This window comes from Falco naumanni, chromosome 14 (genome assembly GCF_017639655.2).
Source record: "Falco naumanni isolate bFalNau1 chromosome 14, bFalNau1.pat, whole genome shotgun sequence".
Lineage (NCBI taxonomy): Eukaryota > Metazoa > Chordata > Aves > Falconiformes > Falconidae > Falco > Falco naumanni.
The window spans coordinates 23662745-23684895 of NC_054067.1; the positions used below are offsets into that span (position 1 = coordinate 23662745).

General features: G+C 42.6%; 1 protein-coding gene across 2 annotated transcripts; it reads left to right on the forward strand.

Moving 5' to 3' along the window:
• The first annotated feature begins 6 nt into the window (after positions 1-6).
• LOC121097457 (heat shock factor protein 3) lies at positions 7-17269 on the forward strand. Of its 2 annotated transcripts, XM_040614478.1 has the most exons (13): positions 7-170; positions 1348-1456; positions 3109-3236; positions 6656-6780; positions 7662-7737; positions 8463-8524; positions 8988-9069; positions 9352-9485; positions 10305-10550; positions 11719-11824; positions 12957-13022; positions 14183-14249; positions 14831-17269. In XM_040614478.1, exons 1-13 carry the CDS (start codon positions 60-62, stop codon positions 15160-15162), a joined length of 1644 nt encoding a protein of 547 aa, XP_040470412.1. In that variant the 5' UTR covers positions 7-59; the 3' UTR covers positions 15163-17269. The 2 variants fall into 2 exon arrangements, with proteins under 2 accessions (XP_040470412.1, XP_040470413.1); XM_040614479.1 differs by lacking the exons at positions 6656-6780; positions 7662-7737.
• The last annotated feature ends 4882 nt before the right edge of the window (positions 17270-22151 follow it).

Here is a 22151-nt window from a genome sequence, read left to right on the forward strand (position 1 = left end):
CGCCGCTGCCCGCCCCGCCCGCCCTGGCCCGTTGCACGGGAGCGCGGCCCGGCCCGAGGATGAGGGAAGGGCCGGCGCTGGCCGGTGCGCCTCCAGTGCCCGGCTTCCTGGCCAAGCTCTGGGCGCTGGTGGAGGACCCACAGAGCGACGATGTCATCTGCTGGAGCCGGGTGAGGGTGGCCCGCGGGGCCGTGGCCCGGCCGGGCGCTGCTTGCCGGCGGGGCGCGAAGGCGGCCGCGGGGGGCGGCGGGGCCGGCCGGGGGGTGCCGGACGCGCCGGGCCGCAGCGGCGGGGCCGGGCGGGTAGCGCGGGGGGGGCGGCCCCGCTGCGGGGAGCGGGACCTAGGCTGGCGGCAGGGGAGGGCCCCCTGTGTCCGCCCGTCCCCCCCGCAGAGGCCGGGAGCGCGTCTGCTGGCGGGTGGCGGCGGGGCCCCCACGCCTGATGGGGCGTTGCAACGGCGCAGCGCGCCCGGGCGTGGAGATGTCAGGTGGCACCCGTTTAGCTCCGGGTGGTGGTGCTCCGTAGGAAAGACGGTGTCAGAGGTAATTAACTTTTAATTTTTGTCTCCTGAGATAGGGAAGAGAGGCCTGCCTGGCCCCGTGGGCTTTCAGGCGCAGGACGCTACACGCATTACAGGCTAGTGAGGTGTTCAACACAAACCCCATGTTTATTTTTGTCCCCTCTCACTCTTTAACCTGTAGGATTTTCTTCACTTTGGCCTTCACAGGGCTAAAGATGGAAAGAGACGTAGGATCTTTGTTCTCTATGTGAACAGCACAAAAATGATACAGAGACCCGCCTGGCTTCAGGAAGTTTGAACTTGATACTACAATCAGAGATGGCTTGTGTCACAGTTACCCTCGGTCACCGCTGGGTAGTGCGGTCTGAACTTTTAGTAACTGCAGCGTTGCTCTGTTATTTTTAGTGGTGACATAGTACGTACGATGGAAGAATCTCGTCAGGAGCTGGGCAGACTGATCAAAGCAGATAAAAGCCCTCCGGTGGCATGAATTCCATTGTGCTTGAGCAACATTTAGGTTTCCTGTAGACGAAGAAAGCAGCAGATACACAGGGGTTTAGAACAATATTTCTTTGGATTGAGATCAAAACCTCCAGGCTTTAAAAAAATAGCCCATTCAGTAGACGTGTTCCATCCAACCATCTTTTTGGATGCAAACTTTTTAGTACAGTCCCAAGTACTCAGAAGTGCTCACGCAGACAATTCCCTCTGCAGAGTGTTTTGCCTTTCCCTGTTGTAAAAACTGTCCCTGTTGATTTTGATCTTATGAGCAACACCTTAGAAAAACTGTGCTTATTCTCTGACTGTTACTTTTGCTTATTTCCTAGAATGGTGAGAACTTCTGCATTCTGGATGAGCAGAGGTTTGCCAAGGAGCTACTCCCCAAGTACTTCAAACACAACAATATTTCCAGCTTCATACGACAACTTAACATGTGTAAGCATCAGCTGTCCTTACGTATTCTTTCTGCCAAGTTCATTGCTACTTTAAATGAACCAATTGACTTAGTGGGTCTTTCATCCCTGAAAAGTGGAATTCTGGTCTTGAGCTTGCTTTGCAAAAGAGAAGAATGACAGCAGAGCTTGGCTTAGCCTTTTTTTTTCTGTGTTTCAGCTCTAAGTACTTTTGAGCAACAACTGTAAAAATATTGTTTCATGTGCTGGTACCTAAAGCTTGCGTAGAGTTCAGTGCACTCCAGGGTTAGCATTAATGGTAACAACGAACTTATGTTCACCTAGAGGAGCAAAGGCCGTATCTATGCCCATGCATCTAGTATATGAAAAAAATTGCCTAGGTCATGCTGTTGCCTGCATTGCTGTGTTGAAACAAGATTAGTCATGCCGATGGATCGAGCTGGACTAAATTTCTCATTGTGTTTTCTGTGGTCAACTTGTGAGCATCATGTAGCATTCTGTATGTAATGTGTACAACTTGTACAGGCAAAGAAACTGGAGTGAGGTAGTAATTCAAAGATACAGTGCAATGTGTGGGGCTACAGCACACAGCAGAAACAGCTGTTTTGCAGCAGACAGCTTGTGGGCTGAGTGAAGGTACAAACTTCATAGAAGATGGCCACCTCATCTAATATTGCAATTCAGAGTAAGGAGGAGGAGTCTCTGTCCTTGCCCACTAGGTTTGCCTAGTCTCTCTAGCTGGTGCCTATTTAGATACTGTCAGACATGATAGAGAAAGCATACATTTAGCCCCTTGACACAGGGTGGATGCTGTTGTTTGTGTCAAGTGTTGAGACTCCATCACTTGAGTGTCAAAGGATAATGCAAACAAACAATTGTCAATTGCCTTGTAGCAAGGATAAACACTAAAATGCAAATATTGCTATGAGAGATGCAATGCAATGGCAGCCTCCTTTTCCTGCTGGACCTATACTAGCTTCAAGTGAAGTTTTCTAATCATAGTGCAGTGAAACTGAAATACATTAACTATGTTACAAACTTGAAGGAGGAGAGGGATGGAGTGGTCTGTCAACTGTATTTTGCGTCTACTCTGTAGTACTTGAAGCAGTGACAGAAACAAAGCCAGCAATGTCTTACTTCATGGAGGCAGTCTGGTGTGGAGAAAGTACTCCGTGTGTGTGCATTTGCATAGGCTGAGAACTAACTTCTCTTCCTTACTTTATTCTGTAGACCCTGGTGGTACATGACAGCATTTGTTTTGATATGTGGTTGTCTGGGATTATAGGCACGAAAGGGAAGGTGCGCCATTCCTCTGCTTCCACTGGGACAAAATTGTATTCAGGATGTCTTAATACATCTCACTTCTAACTAACTGTGTTTATTTGGACTTCACTGTCTTGCTTGCAGACATAGCTGACTTCTGCCATGCATGCTGTTTGTACAGCCTGCAAGGTCATTTGATGGCATTGTGCATGTGTTCTCTAGCTGTTGAAGATCAGAGCAGTCAAATCATTCAGCACCACGAAGAAAAGCTACTTTGGCTATTTTTCATAGTTTATGCTCCCAGTAACTAGTGCTGTAGGTATTTCAGTAGCCTTGAGGTTTTCTTTAGCTATGTGTTTTAACACTCAGCTTTGCACTGAAAGAAATTACTTATTTAATACCTCTCCACAGATGGTTTCAGGAAGGTGATTGCTCTGGAGAATGGTATGATCACAGCAGAGAAGAGCTCAGTCATTGAGTTCCAGCACCCTTTCTTCAAGCAAGGGAAGGCACATTTACTGGAAAACATCAAGCGCAAGGTACAGTCTAAGCAAGAATACGTGAATACTTCACTTTGTTATGAAAAGTAGCTTATCAAGAGCATCTCCATGGGTTTCAAACACTTCACAGCCAATAAATTCCATGGGAACCAAGGTTGTGCATCATGATGCAAGCCTTTGTAACTCCCTCCTGAGTGCCAGGCTAATCCTTGGTTTGGCCTCCTCCTGCCAGCTCTTAGACAAAACACACCCTGCAGTTATTTAGCAACTAGAGTAGGAACACATTCTTCATAGCTGTCAGATTAGAGCCCTTTTTCCACAGAGAGTTTATGTACCCAATTATAGTTTAGCATGGTCTTCCATTCTGCCATCACAGCAGAGTTGGAAAGAGTCACAAAGTAAAAGAAGCAAAAGAAAATACATTCCCTTTTCGTGCTCATTGAAAATTAGCAAGGGCATAGGTAATCAGTTCATTTGGGTGAGTTTGCATAAATTACATTGTTCCTCCAAAACTATGTTGCCACTAAGCTACATTTTTATTAGCGCTTTTCAGTTTTCTTTTGTACATTCAGGACTTGCCTAACCTGTTTCTGCACTGATATTTACCCTCTGTTGGCACATTACAGCCCATAATATCCTGGCTACCAGGGAAAGAGCATATTGTGATACATCATGTTGACATTTGAACTGCAAAATCTTTTCTTTAGAATGTCATAATGTGGTAGCTACATTACCCAAGTTAATAAAAGCACAGGGGTAGGCTTGAGAGTCACAATTGTGTTTTGATTGATTCTTCACTGAGCTGTCTCTGCTCAGAATCACAATTGATTAAATATAGTTGTACAGTCGCTTCTCTGACTCAGGCCTGTGCTCTTCCCAGATGCTGTAATCGCTGACTTGTCTTGGCTTGCACACCTTGCTTGCTGGTATGGGGCTGTCAGCTGATGATGTTGTGCATGGCTCCATGTATCCCAGGAGTGTTGCACTGGGTGGAGTATTCTCGATGGAAAGACAAAAGGACTAGCTCTAGTTAGTGCCAAGCACATTCATATGAAACTTTTAAATAGAGTGGTGAAACGTATTCTTTGTTGTGCAGGAAATGTTAGTGATTTTTTTGGAAAATGTGCATTAGTTTTTCTTGCTCTTTTATTGTGTCCTGATTTTGGCTGGGATGGAGTTAATTTTCTTCTCAGTAGCTGGTGCAGTGCTGTGGTTTGGATTGGCTTGAGAACAGCATTGATAGCACACTGATGGTTTTGGTTGTTGCTGGGTAATTAATGTTTATACGAAGTCAAGGACTTTTCAGTTTCTTAGGCATTGCCAGGGAGAAGGCTGGAGGGGCACAAGAAGCTGGGAGGGGACACAGCCAGGACGGTTGATCCCAGCTGGCCAAAGGAATAATTCCATACCTTAGAATGTCATACTCGGTATATAGACTGAGGGGAGTTGGCTGGGCGGGTGGGATTGGTGCAGGGGGAGTGGCTGGACATTGCTCAGTGAGTGGTGAGCAATTGTGCATCACTTGGGGTTTTTTATCCCTTCCCTTTGGATTTTATTCCTCTCCCCTTCTCCCTCCTTTTCATTATAATTGTCGTTATTATTGGGGATTTCTTTATTTTATTTTAATTTTTAAATTGGTCTTATCTCAACCCTCAAGTTTTACATTCCTTCCTGGTTCTCCTCGCCATCCCTCAGTGGGACTGGGGCAGGAGGGTGGAAGTGAGCAAGCAAGCAGCTGCATGGCACTTAGTTACCAGCTGGGGTTAAACCACAACATACTGTCTGGACTGGAACAGAGTCATAGTTCAGCACTTGCTGTAAACTGGATTTCAAGCCTCTAACAGGACTGCCAGTTTGGATGCAGGACTTCCTTTATGTACTGCCTTTTACTGTTAGCTCTGCTCGTGTGCTTCGGTCTTGACACCCTTATTATCTAGTTAGAGACTCTGAAGACAGCAACTCCTTGCACTTGGGCAGAATGTTTTAGTTTAGCCCTTTTCTTTAGAGGCAGGCTAACTGCATTTGAAATTTCCACCTGCGGTCTGCATCTTTTGCGTGTCTTCCCCATAGAGAGGTGGCATGCTGAAGAGAAATCAGATGACCATGAATTTTGTTTGGGATACAGCTCGTGTACCTTAGCATAAGGTATTATCTGCAATGAAACGTCTAAAAATGTAGACAGAGAGGAGAACTGTCAGGCCGTTCAGTCCATCCTTTGTAATACTGGATTATGTGAAGAAGGCAGGTAGTTATTTCTGTGGAGTGATTACATAACAGGTATGTTCTGTTTCATCATGAGGTGATGTGATATTATTTTATAAGACCATAAGTCCATTCTGGCCATCACATTCTCCTTTAAAAAAAGGGTCTGTGAGCCTACCTGCAGGGAATTTATCCAGCACTTCAGCAGGCTGATCCTGGATGCTTTCACCTCCCCTTTGGAATTTAATAGAATAATAAGAAAAACCATAGCAAGCAGTAGGTTGGCTGGGATGTCTGGTGGGTTTCTGGTGCGGCTCTGTGTGGTCAGTTATGGCCAGTATTTGGCTAAATGTTTTTTAAAATTATGCCCCCAAACCTGGGCATGTCATTCAGACGTATGATGCACCAGACCTGTCTTTTTCAAAATCCTGAGTTGTGTGTTAGCCATCAGTGCCACCACTTCAGAGAGAGTTGCTGAAGGAATTGGAAAAATTTTAATATGGAAGTGTGGAGAGGAGAGGGTGAGCTTTGTGCTTTCTGATGACTCTTTCACCATCGTCTGAGGAGGTGGCGTTCATGGATTCTTCTTGGGCAGAGAAGCAGTTTGGACTCATGACTTTCTGGAGGCAAGTCTACATAATTTTGGAATGTCACTGAGCAGAGAGGTAATAAAGGAAACACTAATACGTGAATCTGCAATTCAGGTGGTGTGGGACAAATTTTCAAATCGAGTAGGATGCATCTAATTAGACACCTCCTCCTCACTCCCCCAGTAACTTAATGGAAATTTATTACTCTTGTGATGGCAGATTTACCCACACGTAAAAGGAATATGATCATCTTGGTCTTGCTCCACTATCAAGGTTAAATGCCATTGTTTTTAGCTGGTGTCTTAGTGTTGGACACAGAGGGCAAGCTGTCACCAGACCTGTCAGAGAACCCCCTAAGTAAGGCTGTTTTCAGTCAGCAGTAGGTTTTTATCGTGAATTAAAACAGTGAATCTGCTGTCTACATGTACAAAGTGCTAATCTCACGTTTTCATTGACATTTTGTTTTTTCACATGTTGTAGGACTGTCCTAAGGACTGCCGTCTATAGCAATTGCAGAGTTTTGTGATCCATAAAAGCAATAGCGTTACCTAGTCTTTTAGTAGAGCTTGTACCTGTTCTTCTACAGACTAAGAACACTGGTCCTGCAAAAAGGAGTACGCAAGGCAACGTTTGTAGTAAAACGTCTATAACCTGGTCCCATTTTAGGTATCTGCAGTAAGAACTGAGGACCTCAAGGTCTGTACGGAGGATTTGCACAAAGTACTCTCTGAAGTCCAGGAAATGAGAGAGCAGCAGAACAACATGGATGTCAGATTGGCTAACATGAAGAGGTAGACTCTGAGGCACTTACATGTTGAATGTTGCTTATATCTAATGGAACTTGACTGTAAATGTGGGTTTCATTTGAACTGGACTTTTTTTTTTTTTCCTAAGAGTCACTATTCCACCCCACAAAACATTCTGAATCTTGTTTGTGTTTATAATGCAGTTACAGACCAGAGATTAAGACTGGGAGTTTGTTGACTATCTTGAGATTTCATTTTGGTTGCCGTCACCTGTGGTAGATTTTTAGGGCTATCAAAGCATTTCCTTTTCTAAACACAAAACAGGGTGATGTAGATGCAGTGAGGGAGAATTAAGTCTTCGGTTTTCTTTCTATTTGGAAGTGTATTTTGCACATCGTCATCTCTGTTCCCTCAGATCCTTTTTGAACTGGCACTGGTAATTCATTCAGATCATTGGTATGCAAGCAAGTATCAACCAAAGTTCAGGAGATACTATCACGCCATACCCTCTGTTCCTTTAAAAAAAAAAAAACAACCAACCAACAAAAAAAATACCCAAACCCTTCAAACACAAAGTTTGAAACTGTTCTGAGGTGGTCTGTTACATGCAGCCTGTTTCCAAACACCAGGTCTTTATTCTAAGGCTTTGAGGCTTTGAAGGAGTACCTCAGATGAAGATTGTTGGTGGAGCAGTGGAGGATGAGAATGTCCTTATTAGTGACTGTTTGGTCCTGCCTGATGGAAAATGGAGTTAATTTAACGCAGAGTTTATAGTAGTGGATCAGATTAACTGATTGTTAGTTATCCATGGAACGAATGTTGCCATTGGTCCTGCAAGGTGCTGTGAAAGTTTGAAAGGTGTAAAACTAAAGCATATGAAGTAAACTCTGTTCATCCTCTGTCTTCTGATTTATTCTGCATTGCAGAGAAAATAAAGCCCTGTGGAAAGAAGTGGCAGTTCTAAGGCAGAAGCACAGTCAACAACAGAAGCTGCTGTCTAAGGTACCATTGCAGCATCTTCAGTGCTACCATCCTTATTCCTGCCTCTGTGATACCTGATGGCATTCTTTGCTTATGTAGAATGACACAGAGCTGAACAGGCTATGTTAATACAGCATACAGAAAATGTTCACAGTTCCTGAGTGTCCTAGAAGTAGCACGGCAAAGAACCATGAGCAGAGTACTAAGGAAAAGTCATAGTAAAAAGGATTTCAGTGGGTTTGAATTCTCAGTGAATCTTATCTGGAGAGAAATCGGTAAATCAAGCTGACCTCGAGTAAATGTGGGGCTGGAGGGCAGAGCATAGCAACCGGAGCCTAAAACAAGAGATGGCAGGGACATGGAATGGAGTCTGTGAAAGATCTTGGATCAAGACAGACTTAGACCGCTCAAGAAGTCAACTTGGAACCCAGAAACTATAGGAATTTCTGTACTGGAACAAATTTTCTCTGGTTTAACCCTCAGCTGTTTCTGGTCTGGAATCTTCTAGTGACTTGAGGTGTTGCATTACATTTTTTTAAAAACCAAAACTGTCCAAGTGGGTTTATTTTTCAATGATATTTGTAACTATCATTTTGGGGTTTAAGACATGAATACAAATGGATTTTTAATTTACCTATTAACTTCAGTCACATAACTGCATAATTTTGTAGTAGAATATGAATTAATAATTTAATGTTAGGATTACTGTGCTGACCACTTATTATTTTTTTGTTTTTCCTTTTTAGATTCTTCAATTTATACTAAGTTTGATGCGAGGAAATTATATCGTTGGGGTCAAAAGAAAGAGGTAATTACTGAATAGGTCACAAAACAGCATCAGATGTGAATTAGAGGTATAAATCAGCTTCTGGAAGCAAGATAATTTTCTTAAAGTGGATGAAGAACATTTTTATCACTTGTATATTCACACTTGAGAAAGCTGATGGAAGTGGAATAAAGCATAGAATAAAGATTTCCTCTTTTTTATCACTAAAAAAATGGGGGGAAAGAGAATATATACACACTTTAAATTTTGAAGGGCACAATTGTCAGAAATGGTAACTCTATCAAAATGTTCAAACGTGACTTACTCAAAAGAAAAAGCGTGTTTAGAATGCAGCCTGCCTGCAGTAAACTTTACTGAAAAACATTTCCAAACGCCAGTTTTCTTAGAAGTAGGAGAATGATGGCTCTTACCCTTGCTGCATGTATTTGGCATAGCTACAGCTTTTGACTGTGCAACCATATACTAAAGCCGTGTTTTATCTTAGGTCTCTAACAGATGCCGCAGGTGCTTCACCTTCCAAATACAGCCGTCAGTATGTTCGCATACCCGTGGAGAGTGGCCAAGCAGTAAGTCTTCCCAGGGAAAGAGACAGTGGGTTGGACAGGGTGATGTACAGTGGTCTCAAAGTCTCCCTTGTAACTATTAATACCCTAATCTTATAATCCAGTGCACTCCGTTTTGAAATGGGCAGCTTTATTAAGCATTGCTCTGTCTGTGAAATCATGCAAATCAGTACAGCTCATCAAAGATGAAATTGAACAGGAAAGAGAATCTGCAAGAAGAATGGAGCTTCAACATCAAAAAAAGTCAGACCTTTTGGTTTACTTATTGTTTGCTGTATCCTGCAGATGGTTTTTTCTGAACATAATGCAGATGATGAGGATGGAAATGGTACTGGTCTCATCATTCGAGATATCACTGATACCCTGGAAAATGCCACCAATGGTCTCCTTGCTGTGGCACACACAAGTGACAGAGCCAGGTACGTTCAAAGGACGTGGAAGTATTTATGCCCGAGTTGTTAACCAGGTGGTTATATTAGTGTAAGTGATCTGTGTGAATTCTGGGAAACAGCCTATTTGCACATGACAGGTCTGTTTGTAGGCTGTCTTTTTTTACAGCATATAGCATTGGTCATGGTCAGCAGAGCTTTTTAAGAGCTTGTGTCTCTTCAGGAGTGCCTGAAGGCCTGTCAGGCTGATTGGTGCTTAAAGTTCAGTTTGCTGAGGCTTTTCTGTCTATTCAACAAGTAAGCACATATTTTTTCACCAAACAGGGACCTGGAAGCATATATGGGTTACTAATAAACAATCTAAAATGTATATGGGTTGCTAATAAACAAATCAAGATGTTTTGTCTCCAGTTTCAGTACTACTGTCTCTAATACTATGCTAAGCATATCTGAAGGGGAGGCATTCTTTTGTGTGGCATCATATTCTTGTGAAAACCCATTTAGTTGTTAACATTTAGAGTGAAATATGGACCAGTTCAGGATCTTTTATTTCCAGAGACACAAGGTTAGGAGTTTCCTCCAACCTGATTTCCATATGCAATTTCACTGCTTTTGGTCTGGCAAAATGGGGTCTTTTGCTCTGTTACATGCTATCTGTATAACCTGTAACAAGAGATTCTTCATCTGCCTTTAGGAAGGCACTTCTTTTTCTAGAGATGAGTTGGTTGTTTAAACTCTTGACTGGCTTGACCTTATTAGGTATTAAGATTTGAGATACTAAACTTGAAATGAGTAGTAATATGTTGATGAATTCTCCTGTGTGTTGTTTCTCTTTGGGTCATCTTTTAGAGAGACACAGGCAGCTCTGGATCCTGGCTTACCTATTTGTCAAGTGTTGCAGTCAAATGAGTTAAATTGTGCAGAACCTATTCCACCAGTTCACATAAATGATGTCGGCAAATCCAGTGAGATAGGAAATGTTGCTGTGGAACTCCATACTCCACAACCTAATGCTCCAGAAGACCCTGTGTCAGTGATTGACTCCATCTTGAATGAGAACAATTCTGGAAACCAAAACGATCCTTTATTGGACAGGTAGTAACTTGTTTCTGGAAACTGTTACGCTGTCATCATCTCGTGGGATCCTGTCAAGGTTTTAGAGGATGCGTTCAGTAAAATATAGGGAATTAGCTTTTTTAATGGCATTGATGAACTGAATTTTCTGCCCCTTCATTAGTGAATCTTGAAAAAGACAAGTGTTAGCATCAAAAGCGGGGCAAGCTCATCTGTCACATCTCTGAGTGAGCATGCCAGACTTGTGATACATCAGTCTGAGGACTGGTGGGGTCAGTCTGTCACAGCAGCCCTCGTAATGCTAACTGCTGGCACTGCCACGTGCTGCCAAGCCACAGGTCCAGGGGAGTGACTTCAGGAGGACCCTGTGCACTGCTTTGTTTCTGAGAGCTGAATATGGATTTGTATCAGTGGTAGTGGCCCCTGAGCTTTATCAGTGCCGTCATTTCTGTGGCTGCAGCATGAGCTGGATCAAGGAACAAAATTAAGTTCTTCCTCCTGATAGCTCTTCTGCTGCGGTTAACTTCAGGTGGGAAGTATGGAGATGATGTGTCACAGCACTTGGAGTAATCTGCAGGCCCTGTGGTACCTTACCTCGCTGGCATCGCAGCATGTGGGCGATGCCTTGGAACTGTCTGTTGCTCATAGCAGGGTGTTCCAGTATCAGAGGTGGCTTGCAGCACAGCGAGAAGCTCAGTACTGGTGCCATGCATGAAGCTTCCTTACAATTTAATTCACTGTCCCTTGCATCCTGCCCACCGTCCTTGAAAATGGTGTACAATTTGGCAACAATCTGATGTTTCAAAATCGGTAGTGTTCATTCAGATTTGAAATATTTCCAGCCCTTTGCTTATCATTTATTGCCCCCAGGTGAAAGCCATCAGACCTTAGTTTAAACAGATACTGGTATATAGGCTGGGATCTGAAAACATTCAAAAGATATTAAAAAGAAGGAGGAAGTAGGCATGGGAGGAGGAACTGCTTTTCAATATGATAGCTATTATTACACTTGTTGTTCAGATAGTCTTCCTTGTACCTGTCCTTCAAAGATTTGGACTGTGCTACAGGAATGCAGTTTCATTCATTTACATTAAGCTATTCTGTATTGTTAGCAACCTGCTTTGTGGGGCAAAAGAAGGTCATGACTGCCAACTGTTTCTTACAGTACTATATGATTTTGTCTTTTTAGAGAAGAAATTCAGGATTTTCTTAATTGCATTGATGCCAGCCTTGAAGAGCTTCAAGCAATGTTATCTGGGAAGCAGTATAACTTTGGTTCTGAAGCTTTCAGTGATGTGAGTGTTTCTGCAATTTTTTTCTGATTTCTGAAAAATACTGATGAGGTTGCATCGTGACATTTTACTGGTTTATTCCATGTTGTCAATGGGCAAAATGGGGGGAAATCCTGAAAAGCAAATCGTTATGGATGGAATGGTACGTAGTCATTCTAGATATCTAACAATGTACAAGGTAACATTGAGAGCCCTTTTCAGTTCATAAAGTATTTCTGTTCTACATAACTCAAGGGTGGGGGGAGGAAAAAATTTGATCCACTTCTTCTCAAGCCTTGTCACATATCATCACGTGCTGATTATGTGTTTGATTGTGCATTATGATATGGAATGTGTGGTGGGTTGACCTTGGCTGGATGCCAGGTGACCACCAAGCAGTTCTATCACTCCCCTCAGCAGAATGAGGGGGAGAAAACAAGATGGGGAAAAAAAACCTGTGGGTCAAGATAAAGGCAGTTTAATGAAGCAATAGCAAAAAGTTGCACACGTGGAACAAAAGATGTTATTCTCTACTTCCCCTCAGCAGGCAATTTTCAGCCACTTTCCAAGCAGCAGAGCTTCAGTACCTGTAGCGGTTGCTCCAGAAGACAAACGTCGTAAATAACAAATACCCGCCGCTCCCTTGCTCCTCCATTCTCTTAGCTTTTATTTCTAAGCAGGTATCATGTGGTATGGAATGTCCCTTTGGTCACTTTTGGTCAGCTGTCCTGGCTATGCCCACTCCCAGATCTTCCCCCCGCCAGCCTACTGGTGGGGGGGAAGGTCGGAGAGACAGCCCACAGTGCTGTGCAGCACTGCTCAGCCACGTAGCCAAAGCCCTGGTGTGTTCTCACCACCTTTCTAGCTACCAATACAAGCACAGCACTGTGAGGGTGCTTTGGGGCTCAGCCATACCCAATACAGAATGAAACTGAGCCATATACCTGGCATCACTGGGAAATACGGTGTCCTTTTCTCCTGTGACCTCAGTTTACTGCCACTGGATGAAAGGATCTTGCTGTAGGCCTGTGGAGGAGCCTTCCCTGGGCTTGAGTGGATGGAGTGGTGTGCTGGATCCTGCTGTCCTTTCAGGAGCTCTCAGAAGTTTTGTTTTAAGGGCCTTATTATATGACATATGGTCTGTTTTTATTTTCAGACACTTAATCCTGAGCTGCCAGCCCTGGATATGAACTTGATGGAAACTTCCCCTGGTATGGAAAATGTAAGAATAAGATTTGCTTCTATGATAGGGAGTGTTAATACGATATTGAGAGCTGAGTTGTGACTGATGCAGTTTGAGGGGAGGGACTGGATTGATGGCACGGGGTGAAACTGCCATTTTATCTAGTCATGCTGACTTAATGTCTTCTGTTATCACAGTTGGCATATATGACTTTAAGAGAGTTCTCAAGATAACCTCAAGTCTTACGTTCCTAGCTGCAGTAATACACACTCAGTGGGCTGATTTAAACTGCCACTTCACTTTGAATAATGTGTTCTTTGCTTTCTGGATAAAACCGAGAACATAAGGAAGAGGGAAACAAACTAGTGTCTGTTTGACCAACTGTTTATGTTAAGGATTTCTTTTACTCCTGTTACTTCTGTACTTTCTGTTTAGAATGAGGAGGCTAGAAAATCTTGTCGTCTTTTGGTGTAAGCGTGTGAGAACAGCTTCTTGGCTTGTTTCTCCTAGCCTCAGGGATTCCCATGATGTCTTTCAGCCAAGTAATAACTAGGTCTGGGGTTACAGTTCAGATGAGATTGTGTGTCTTTAGTCTGTCTGAAGACCGAAGGAAAAGTTCTAAATGAAAAATATAATGCAATATACTGTATTTATTCTGAACACGGCTGTTTGAAATTTCCTCAGAGGACGTACAAAAGTTCAGTGCAAACTTATTTCTCCTGGTCTGGTTCCTAAAATTGACTCATGTTTTAAAAAAGCCTTGCAAGTGTCATTTATTTTGTAGTCCTGAAATAATACTTAAACTAGGACTTCCCAGTCATAAGAGCTTAGACTACAACTGGGGTTAAATGCAGCTGTGTTCAAGCAGTGCTTGCAAAATTTAACACATGATTTCATCAATATAATTATTCCAACAAGACAGACTTTAATAAAAGCTTCTGGTTTGGGAGGTAAAATTGATATTTGCTAGTCAGAAGCTTGTTTGGCTCTAGTAAGTTAAGTTTGTATTTCACTGTGCCACCTTCTGAGAGCTGCTGCTTGCTGGCCCTCATGTGCAACAATGGGCTCGTTGGTCAGCTGTTGCGTTTCTCTTCCCTCCTCCTTTTACCTTTAATTTTGTTAACCAGTCAGTGAAGACTTGGATTTTGTTGTTATTGTTGTTAAGCATTCTGTCTTATTCTCTGTCCATTTTGCTTCAGATTGCAAACTTGGCAGAGAGCACCGAAGATCTGGGAGCAAGTGAGAGAGAAACAGCAGGAAGCAAAGGTGAGCAAGAAGGAACACTGAGAGCTGTGACGGCTCCAAACTCTTCCAAAACTGTGTTTTGAAATGGAATTTTTGTAGCCTGTGTATGGTTTATCTCCTTCTTTGGTCTGGACTTAAAATTTTTGTGAAGGCTGGGATGTTTCTCTGATCTTGGTGAAGCTGTGCCTCAGTCTTCAGAGGCCCCATCCTATGCCCCACGTTGGTGTTAACCACTTCATTTCTGTTATATGTGACAGAGTGCCACAATGGGGAGCAGAATTGCAAACATCCGTGTGGAAGTATCTCTCCTATACGGGCTGCAGCCCCCACACATGCAGTGCTACTCATTACTACTTCAGTGTTGCCATTGCATGCCGTATGTATTAGGGGCTTGGAGTGTGCTTCAGGTACTGATCTTAACCAACGCAGGAGCCTTCACTCCACTCTTGTAGCTGTGGAGGTAGTCTGTCAGAGCTCAGCTGTATGGTTTACTTTAGCAAACCAAGTTTTGAAGCAGCCTCTCCAGTTTTCCATGTCTTGAATAGAAGCCTTCACTTATGTGACACAGGAGCCTGGAGTTTAAGCTGTTTGTTTTCCCTTAGATATGCAGCTGATACAGTACAGGGCCAATCCTCTGCTTTCATTATTTGAAGAAGTACCTTCAAGTGAAGCTGCGGGGAAGACAGAGGATCTGAAAGACCTGCTGCTGCCCTCCCTGGAGGAGAAAACTGCTGTTCATTCTCCATCAGGTAGTGGAACTGTCTTGCCGCTAGCAGCTCCAGTAAGCCAGGCTGAGCCTCTGGACACTCTGGGAATGGGTGATCCACCTCTCCTCTCAGAAGATGGGAATGGAGAATATAAACTGTTTCCACTCTTGCTCCTCAGTCCTGTTGCTAACTTCATAGAAGACGCTTCTGAGATAGAAACTTCTTGAACTTACGTAACATCTGTAACTGGCTTAGTGAGGTGACACAGACAACAAAGAAATGGATCCACGAGAAGTTTGACTTCCCTCCTTACCTGCTTCCTGGGTGCCATATTCTGTATAGGCAAAAGAAAGTTCTCTTTCTACAAGCAAAGAGCACATCTGGAAAAACTGAGAACAAGCTCAAAGCAAGAGCTGGTGAGAGTGAAGGCACTGGGCGGGAGGAAGAACAACCTCCCTGTAAATGTACCGCTATGTGTTCTGTAACTTTTTATCCGATATCCTTATTGCAAGAGGAAATCTGTTTGTATCCTGTTGGTAAAGTTTGGCTGGGTTTTTTTGTTGAATTTTTGGTTTGGGTTTTTTTTTTTTAATTAGCTGGATAGTAATGTGGTGTGTAATATTTTAAACATGGGGTTTACTCTTCCTGAGAGCCTGTTTCAGTAGGTGGCTTGTCTATTGTTTGGAATTAAGATTTTTTTAAAAAAATGTAGGTTTTAATTTGAGATTTCTTTTTTGATAGTTTATGGCTGCAATTGTTTGCATCTGCTTAGATCACTTTCGTAATCCTAGATTTGCTCCTAGGTACAGGGAACATTTTTCCTATGGAAAATTACAGTTTAACTGTGGAATATTACTTTTTAACATGCTAACACACATCCATTGCCATGGATTGTAGGTGTTGTGGTAGGAAGTGCTTGCCACCCTGCATAATGCTGATTTTTCATGCACATTGCATGGCAGTTCTTCTAGGATAACTTGCAACTTGCACCTAACTCACAGGTCATGTGTCCTCAGAAATTTTGAGTAGAACTGATTCGTGTCTAGCGAAGTCTAGCAGCTGCCCTTAAAATGAGAGGGGGGTAAAAAGAAAAGGAGTCATGGGGTAACTTGCATCGACATTTAAGATTTCTCTTCTGCTTGCAGTAGCTGCTTGTCTATCTGACTATATGTGAACACTGGACTTCTTGCTGCATTTTCTGCTTGTGGAATGTTAAAGCTACATTAACCAGATGCATTTGAGTCCTTTGACAGTGAATTACAAAAACTAGTGCTTGTTTAATCAAAAAAATCTTTCCCTAAAATCCCTTTCTACACTGTTTTCCTAACTTCTTTGCGCAACTGTAATGTAGACATCAGGCCCTGGTGTCAGTGGAATAGCAAGTTCTCCTTCACCGATCCCCAGTTCGTAGCCCACACAAACCTGAAATTTGCTGTAAGGATACAAAGCTGCTGGGGCTAGAAGAGGCCTGGAGGCAGGTAGAAAACCCATTATATAATATCACATGATATTTCTACCAGTGCAATTACTTGAAATTTTTTTCAGTTTTAGGAATGCAGGCTACCTATGGGCTTTGTTCTCTCCAAAGTGTCTGAACTAATAGGTTTGGAGTTCTTTTGTATTCAAGAATCCAAGGTAATTTGATATTCTGAAGCCTGTTAGGTAACGCATGTTATCTATGCTGGCCTTAGTTAGATTTGTGCTTCATTGTCAAATCTTCTGCTTTCAGAGGAGGATCTTGCTACAGTGTGTGTATGTGTAATGCCTTCCCACTGTCACTTTATTCCCATGCTTGTATAACTATTCTTTACCTTGTTACCCTTCATGTTGGTATCTTTTGAATTACCTTTTGTCAAGTATGTCTTATTCTAGCTTTTTCCAGTCTTTCTTTTGCTTATTTCTTGAGACAAAAGGGCTGAATAGTGTCAAGTTTTTGTGAGTTAGAGAGGGGGAAATTAGTGAATTGCATCTCTGTCTTGGGTTCTGGTTTTGTTTTGATTTTTTTTTTTATATCTTGCCAAAGGCTTCAATTTTGCCAGCAGTGCAACAGTAACTAAAACAGACTCTTCTGTGCTGTTTTGACAGCACAGTGCAGACAAGTTCTTTGAAAGACTCATCTTCTCTAACTCTGACTTCCTGAACAGGTTAGACTGAAGTGTAGTTCCTGTTAAGGATTACTGTCGTGTGCTTGCATCATCGAGTCCTCTGATCTCAGTGCATCTCACCATCAGATATTTGATCGGATTGCATAATAGTTTTTTAATGCACTTTCTCTCTTAAGAAGTTAAGTAACCAAGTCTTAAGAAAGCTGCAAATAAAAACTCGTGCATCTGAGTCTGGTCCACAAAGTGTTTATTTTGCAGGTTTCCTAAGAAAGATTGCAGTGGAAAGGGGAAAGCTGAAGAGTAAGAAAACCCCACATGCTGAAGTAATTAAACTCAAGAATTGCAAAACCCTTACTGTGTTTCTTGTATGTTCTTTTTGTGTGACTTCCTGTGTGTGCCAATACTTCCCAAACCTGTTTACTGGATTTGCTAGAAAGGAGAGCTTTAATGCTCTCTGGGGATCTACTCAGAGGAGTAGAGCTATCCTCTGAGTAATATAAGCAGTATATGTAAACACAAATAAACTGAAGCAAAAGGAAGAGTAAGAGGAAAGACAGGATGGAAACGATGAGGACCAAGTAAATGGAAACTGGATGCCCAGAGATGCATTGCCAAGGTGCAGGAACCATCGGTGCCCTTTAACAACCTGGCGCAGGCAGCAGGGCTAGTCCTGGAGGATGAAATGGCGTTAAGTTGGTAAGAGTCCAGAAGTTTGGGGGATACTCAGTTCCTCTGTTACCTGTTGAAAAAAAGCTTTTCATTAGTAGTTACTTTTGTTCCCAGAGCTGGAGTATTTTCCTTCATAAAAGCACCCAGTATACTCATCTTCTTCCCCCCCACACCTCCATTTCTCCATCTCCCCCTCGCTTCTCTATAATAGACAGATAAACTTCACCTTGGAGCTTAAACGAGTAGTTGGTGTATTTATGCATGGACACTTGCCATCTTCTCTTTCCTCTCCTTTAAAAGGAAGGTGTTAGCACCTTAAGATCACGTATCATACAGCGTTAACTTACATTTGCTAGGTTACAGCTGTTAAGGTTGGTTATCAGACAGGTCTGAGTGCCTTCTAATACTTATCTATGCCTTCTTCCCTTAGCATTACCTCTATGCTGATTTCTAGATTTATTCTGTTACTTACGCGTTTGTTTAAAAAAAGAAAAAATTAAAAAACCAATGACTCTGTTCTAGACCCATTGTCCTAGTTTCTCTGGGATTTTGCCAGTTAGTTTCAACCATGATCTGCAGTTCTCCAAGGGTGTGACCTCACACAGAGATGGTGTGAAAGGTTGTCCAGGGTCCCCATAGCTCATTCATAACCTGTGGTCCCACATTGCGACCACGTGGATCCCAGCCTTGGCCTTGCGCCTGCTGCTGCTTCTCGCTGCTGGGGCACCTGTCCCAGCTCTCCCAGTCTCGGCCTTGTGCCGCCCTGCCCGGTCAGAGCTGCCCAGCGTGCTTTGCAAAGCGTGTAATAACACAACCAACTACCTTGTAAATTCTCCTGCGGTTTATATCACGCTTTCCTTTTCCTTGGAAAATCCATCATGCTTATGAAATATAAACAAGCTGGTATTGCAGCTGGGGTGGGGCACCCAGGTTGCTCTTTCCCAGTGCTCCGGCTGGCAGGATGGTGACTGAGCCCAAAGGCGGCACAAGGGCCCCCACACCTGCCAGAGGGGCACCCACCTGCCCACACAGCGCTGCCCTGTCCCAAAAAGCCATTTCTCACCGGGGCTCTGCCAGCTGTGCCAGATGTAGTGCAGCCCTGCCAGTGTTCTTCCTAGGTGCCAGCAAGAAAGGCCCTCAGCTCCATAAGGTATTGATGAGAACAACATTCACTGGAGGCAACATGAGAGGGAAACCGGGAACAGCACCGATAATCTTAGCGTCACACAGATCTCTGCTCGGAGGCTCACAGGCTCTGTGGGCTGTAGGGTGGAGCTTTTTGTAGGGTTTTCCTAGAGCCAAAACACTCTATTCATCATTTCCACTGATGAAGAAGGATGATTATATATATTTCATATGCTATATTTTCTACATATGTATATATTATAAAATATATATATACTATATGTCAAGATAACTTGATCTTAAAGGTCTTTTCCAACCTAAATGATTCTATGGCTCTGTACGGACGTGGCCAGGGCAGCAGCCAGCAGCTATGGACAGGCTCCTCCGTTGCACACCTGCGGCGCAGCACAGCCCCAGTGGTGGGCAGAGCCAGGGGCTCGTAACCCCCTGATGTACAGCAACCTGCTGGTTAGGACTACTATGCCACTGCAACTTGATGCGTAACAAGTCTGCGCTACCCGTGACCATAATTGCTTCACTGTAATGCAAGTTTCCTTCCTCCTCAGCACCAACGCACATAGCTGCCACTTTTACTTCTTGGTTTTAGTGTCCCGTGTCTGGAGAAGGAAAGGTTCCTTTCCCTTGACTGCCACATGCTGAGAATTTACAGAACACACCCAGACATGACAAGCACAGCGTGAGAAAGTGAAAACTGCCCCTCACATGCTCCTTTCATAATTGTTTTTCATACTGCTCCAGACTAGCCCTCCCCACACAGACCATGTCAGCCTAGCCGTCAATTTTTTTATCTCATATTGCTGTGTGCTTCCTAACAGAGCTTTCCAGAGTACAAGAAAAACTTACATTCTCTCCTGAACTGTATGATGCCACCTCCTCCAGCACATGCCCAAAATGGTTTGCTCTCTCCTAAAACAAGATTGCAGTTTTGAAAAGCAGCATCTGTGTTACCATGGTTTCCCAAGGCAGATACAGGAGATTGCTGCCAAGGGCATCTTAGCGTACAGGTGTCTGTGCTTGCATCTTATAAAGGACAACAGATTTCTCCTGCCACTGTCCCCCCCATCCAAAACCGTAAAGGTAAATGTAAATATAAGTACATAACTATACATATCTCTTTTTTTTTTCTCAAGCAGTTTGAGCTCTAGCTTCCTGGTTGGTCCGCACCCTGCTAGCGGCATGTTCCCTTATGACTTAGTCCGAGACAATTTAGGCTTCTGGCCACCTGTCCAGCCAGCCACGTTCCCCAGGAAGGGGTTTCATTAACTTGAACTTAACATCTTCTTTTACCTTCCTTTTTTGAACCAAGTAGTATGTGAACACTGCATCCTGCACAAGCTTTTCCTGCTTCTCCCCGTACCAGCCACCGTAGGTCAGAGCTGCATCTCACGGAAAATTTCTGATGAAGGAATACAGGGCTACAAAGGGGAGGCATGTGAAACCAGGTCCCAAAATCTCTGAATCCCTGTTGAACCTTTTTCTCAGCTTTATCAAGTAGGGTATTTTCTGAAGCATTTAGACCTTATGCACATTAGATGTCCTCTTTAATTACAGGTACAACTGCAAATGTAGTAGATGGTAAGAAATTAATTCAACAGATGATTCCCTAGGCCATGACTGATAAACAACTGCAAGGATACAATGATTTTCTAACCAAATAAAGGCATGAAAATTGTGTGTAGTAAAATCACCAGCTTCAGGAAAATAGAGATCAGAATGTTATAACCTGAAAAGAACCAAATTCAAATTCATACCAATAACACTGTCATAATTACATCAATCCTCAAACAAGTAGTCAAAAAAAAAATCAGACCTATATGCATATACGCTTTTAAGCACCATTGTTTTGCAGAATGAACTATCAATTACTCCAAGGTAAGGATACATGTAAAAGCAAGCAATCACAACGACAGCAAAGACCTCAAAAGAAAAGGAACAAGATAATATCAGAGCTCCCAGAGCTGTATACACAAATCTCCTGGTTTTAATGTTAAATTACATAACAACCTAATGAAGCTTCCTACAAATAACAATGTGGGTTGAGCCATCTGTAAGACATATATAGGACTATAAGAAATACTTTTTTTCCCTACATTGCCACTACTTCCGAATCAGGTACACAGCTTTGATTGCTCTGGTATCCTGTACATGCTTCTACAGGTGCAAACATTGTCTGTTACTGAAGGAGGGTTGTAATTTAGAACACGGCCTAGAATTTTGTTGACTGTATTTAATTATTCTGGTTACTTGCATTTGAAGACTGGATATTGAATTTGGATGTAACAAGAGCATAGGGCTCATATCGACTGAGCTGAATACAATGAAGGAGAAGACATTTCTGTCATTAGAGCAGAAGGAAAATTAGGAGCTGCAGAAGACAGAAAAAGGCGTGTAAAATCCCTTGAAGATAATGTTTCAGTAGAGAGCAGATACTTCCAGACAGGTCTAGTGCTCAATTACTTAATAATACAGATTAATTATAACTAATGTTACCCTTAATAATATAACATCTCATTACAGTTAAGAAGTCACAATTTCATAGTCTCAAAGGCTTTCTGTTTTAGTAACTTCCTTTTTTTCTCTCTAGGCATACAATTCTTTACTTGCTTCCAAAGCAGTCTACAGGGAGATGCAGGTGCATATGGCCCTAATCCGTGCTTTTAATTGAATGCAATTAACCAATTCAACCAAGCAGCTAAATTGCCACATGGGAAAGGAAGGTTGATCTGTGACATACAGTGGGATGGTCAAATCTGGTGCCTGCAGCTCTTGGAAATTTTTTTTTTTTCTTCCCTTCCAGATTTGTATACATAAATTTCCCACCTCTTAAATGGGATGTAATAATATAGGATATTTTTGTCTCATGCTGTTAATGCAGCTATTTAGGGTGTTTCATTAATCTTAATTTAAAATACAGTGGTGAGCTTCACAGAAAAGCTGGTAAGAAAATGAATAGTAAGGACCTTGGTTGTTTAGTTCCTTAAAGAGTACTCTCTCAGACCTTCTTGTATGTAACAGGCATGTTAAAACTTATTATTTAGAATAAAAAGAAACAAAGAAAATGGTTTTTTTTAAAAGTGGAATTAAAAAAATGAAGGGGGGGAAGCATACTCAGGAGGAAATATGAAATAGAGTTGAAGTAATTCTTAAACTTTCCTCTTTTTTTACTCTCCCTTAGGACTTCTGCCCACACCTCTGACAGTCATTGCCAAGACACTTTTTTTTTTTTTTTTTTTTTTTTTTTTTTTTTTTTTTTTTCTGAAAAAGAGGAAGGAAAGACCATCAACAGCTGTCCTGGC

Bases quoted from the DNA above. Each gene is read 5' to 3' on its own strand.
- LOC121097457 (XM_040614478.1), top strand. From the start codon at position 60: ATGAGGGAAGGGCCGGCGCTGGCCGGTGCGCCTCCAGTGCCCGGCTTC. The intron at 6,781-7,661 runs GTAGACTCTGAG...TCTGCATTGCAG, and splicing joins AGATTGGCTAACATGAAGAG to AGAAAATAAAGCCCTGTGGA. The intron at 7,738-8,462 runs GTACCATTGCAG...TTTCCTTTTTAG, and splicing joins AACAGAAGCTGCTGTCTAAG to ATTCTTCAATTTATACTAAG.